This window comes from Gekko japonicus, unplaced genomic scaffold (assembly GCF_001447785.1).
Source record: "Gekko japonicus isolate JY-2015 unplaced genomic scaffold, Gekko_japonicus_V1.1 scaffold11802, whole genome shotgun sequence".
Taxonomy (NCBI): domain Eukaryota; kingdom Metazoa; phylum Chordata; class Lepidosauria; order Squamata; family Gekkonidae; genus Gekko; species Gekko japonicus.
The window spans coordinates 1-1,905 of NW_015213291.1; the positions used below are offsets into that span (position 1 = coordinate 1).

The window sequence follows — 1,905 nt, forward strand, 5'->3', positions numbered from 1 at the left end:
CTCATAACAACCCTGTGAGGTAGAGAGAGAATAACTGGCCAAGACCATCTAGTGAGCTGCATGACAGAGAAGGGATTTGAACCCGGATCTCCTAGATCCTGTTCTAACACACTGACCTCTATACTTGCAAGACTCTCACATTAGAAGAGAGGAGAATTAAGAGACACAACATTAAGAAAGCATTACTTAGTGTGGTTGAGAAGCCCAGTGAAATTTGATGTAATGCTAATAGTGCCATACTCACTTTTTCATCTATCAGCTCAATACCAAGTCCATCCATTTTTTGGCTGCTGATTCCCAACAGAACACCATTTGTTCGAGCTGTACGGAACTCAAATTCCACTCGCAGATCTGTCCCCACTTTGTATGCTCCAACTGAGAAATGAGGAGGAAATGCAATCACAAATACATCAATCCTGTCATGAGATCCATCTTGATCCCCATGATTCCCTGTTTTACTTCAGCTTCAGAATCAGACAGTCTTTTTGGGAAGCAAATCACAAAAGGAAGGGGTAGGGATGCTCTTCCAAAAACAAACGTTAGGCTTAGCAGTAGCCAGAGTTGGAGAAATACCTATCCATGCAAGAGGGTGTGATTATAACCAGATTGATAAAACTCTTATGGAGAATTACCCTTGCCTTTCCTAGGAGCAAGCAGGTTAGAGGACAGGCCTGACAGGATAGGCCCATGTTAGCCCAACATGATTCAGGAGGACCCTGAAAAACTGTAAGCCATTAAGCTAGGGATCTAGTACAGTCAGGTTGCATTAGCTTTCTGTATTATTTTAACTCTGTTTTGCTTTCTCCACCGTGTCTGAAATCCTTTCCCACTCAGCTTTCCCCATGCAAGTAGTTATATGAATCTTGCCTCCTTCCTCTGTTTTCCAAAATAAAGTTATAACTTGTTGGATGAAGAGAGACTATCATCCCCAGATCACTTAAGTATAAAAGGACTGTGTTATGTACAGGCCAACTCTTGTGAGCTAGGCTGTATGTTTGCCTGGAATCTGGATGTGTGTGTATAAGGTAAAAAAGAGTCAGAATTTAGCCTGTCAGAGCCTGCCTAAGATTTTACATTAGACAGCTGAGTGTCAGCCACCCACTGAGAGTGCATGGGCTGTAGGCAAATGGTTCCAGGGAGACTGGAGAAGTAGGGCCCTCCATCTCTAATTTTCTCCTGTTGTTCTTCCCTTGGAACTGTGACAAATCCTTTGATTTTCATCACAATGATCATATTCCTGTGCAAGTTCCATTACTGTGAATAATAACAGTAAAGACAGCAATATAACAATAATGATGATGGTAACAGCAATCACTGTAATCACAATGATAAAACAACTAAGATCATTTTCAGTGAGGCTTGCACAGAAGGTAGTTACCAATATTTATATTTCTTCAGTTCCACATTTTCCCTTTCCAGACTCTACTGTGTTCATGCCTCCCATAGCAACATTTAGAGTCTATTTAGAGTGCCCAAACAACTTCTAAAGAATAATAAATAGTGGACTATTACCTGTTTTGGCAAACCCTGTTCCATCAAAATATGTTCCTTCCTGTGCGTTGGCGAAGCATTTCCCAACATTATAACTAGAGGTAGGGTTATTCAGGTTAACAGGGGACTCTGTCATGTGAAAATTTCGGACACAGCCATCAATGCTATAGACAACCTGAGTCCAGATGAAAAAGAAGTTAGTGTATAAAGCCATCTGAAGCTTTCATCCTCCAATTCGGAGACTCAGATATTTATTTTATTTATTTTACAAATGTATGCTCCACCTTTCTGCCCTTATAAGGACCACCAAGGTGGCTAACAAATTAAAAACATAATAAAATCACATCTTAAAATCTATTGAAACCAACAGAAAATATATCATTAAAACAATTAAAATAAGAGCTAAAATACACA

At 39.8% G+C, this 1,905-nt stretch overlaps 1 protein-coding gene across 1 annotated transcript; it reads right to left on the minus strand.

Moving 5' to 3' along the window:
• Positions 1-244: 244 nt before the first annotated feature.
• Positions 245-1,666, minus strand: LOC107125125 (laminin subunit alpha-2-like; the record flags this gene model as incomplete). Its single annotated transcript, XM_015428582.1, has 2 exons — positions 245-375; positions 1,513-1,666. Coding segments are annotated over 2 exons (285 nt in total), but the record flags the coding sequence as incomplete, so codon positions are not given.
• Between the last annotated feature and the right edge of the window lie 239 nt (positions 1,667-1,905).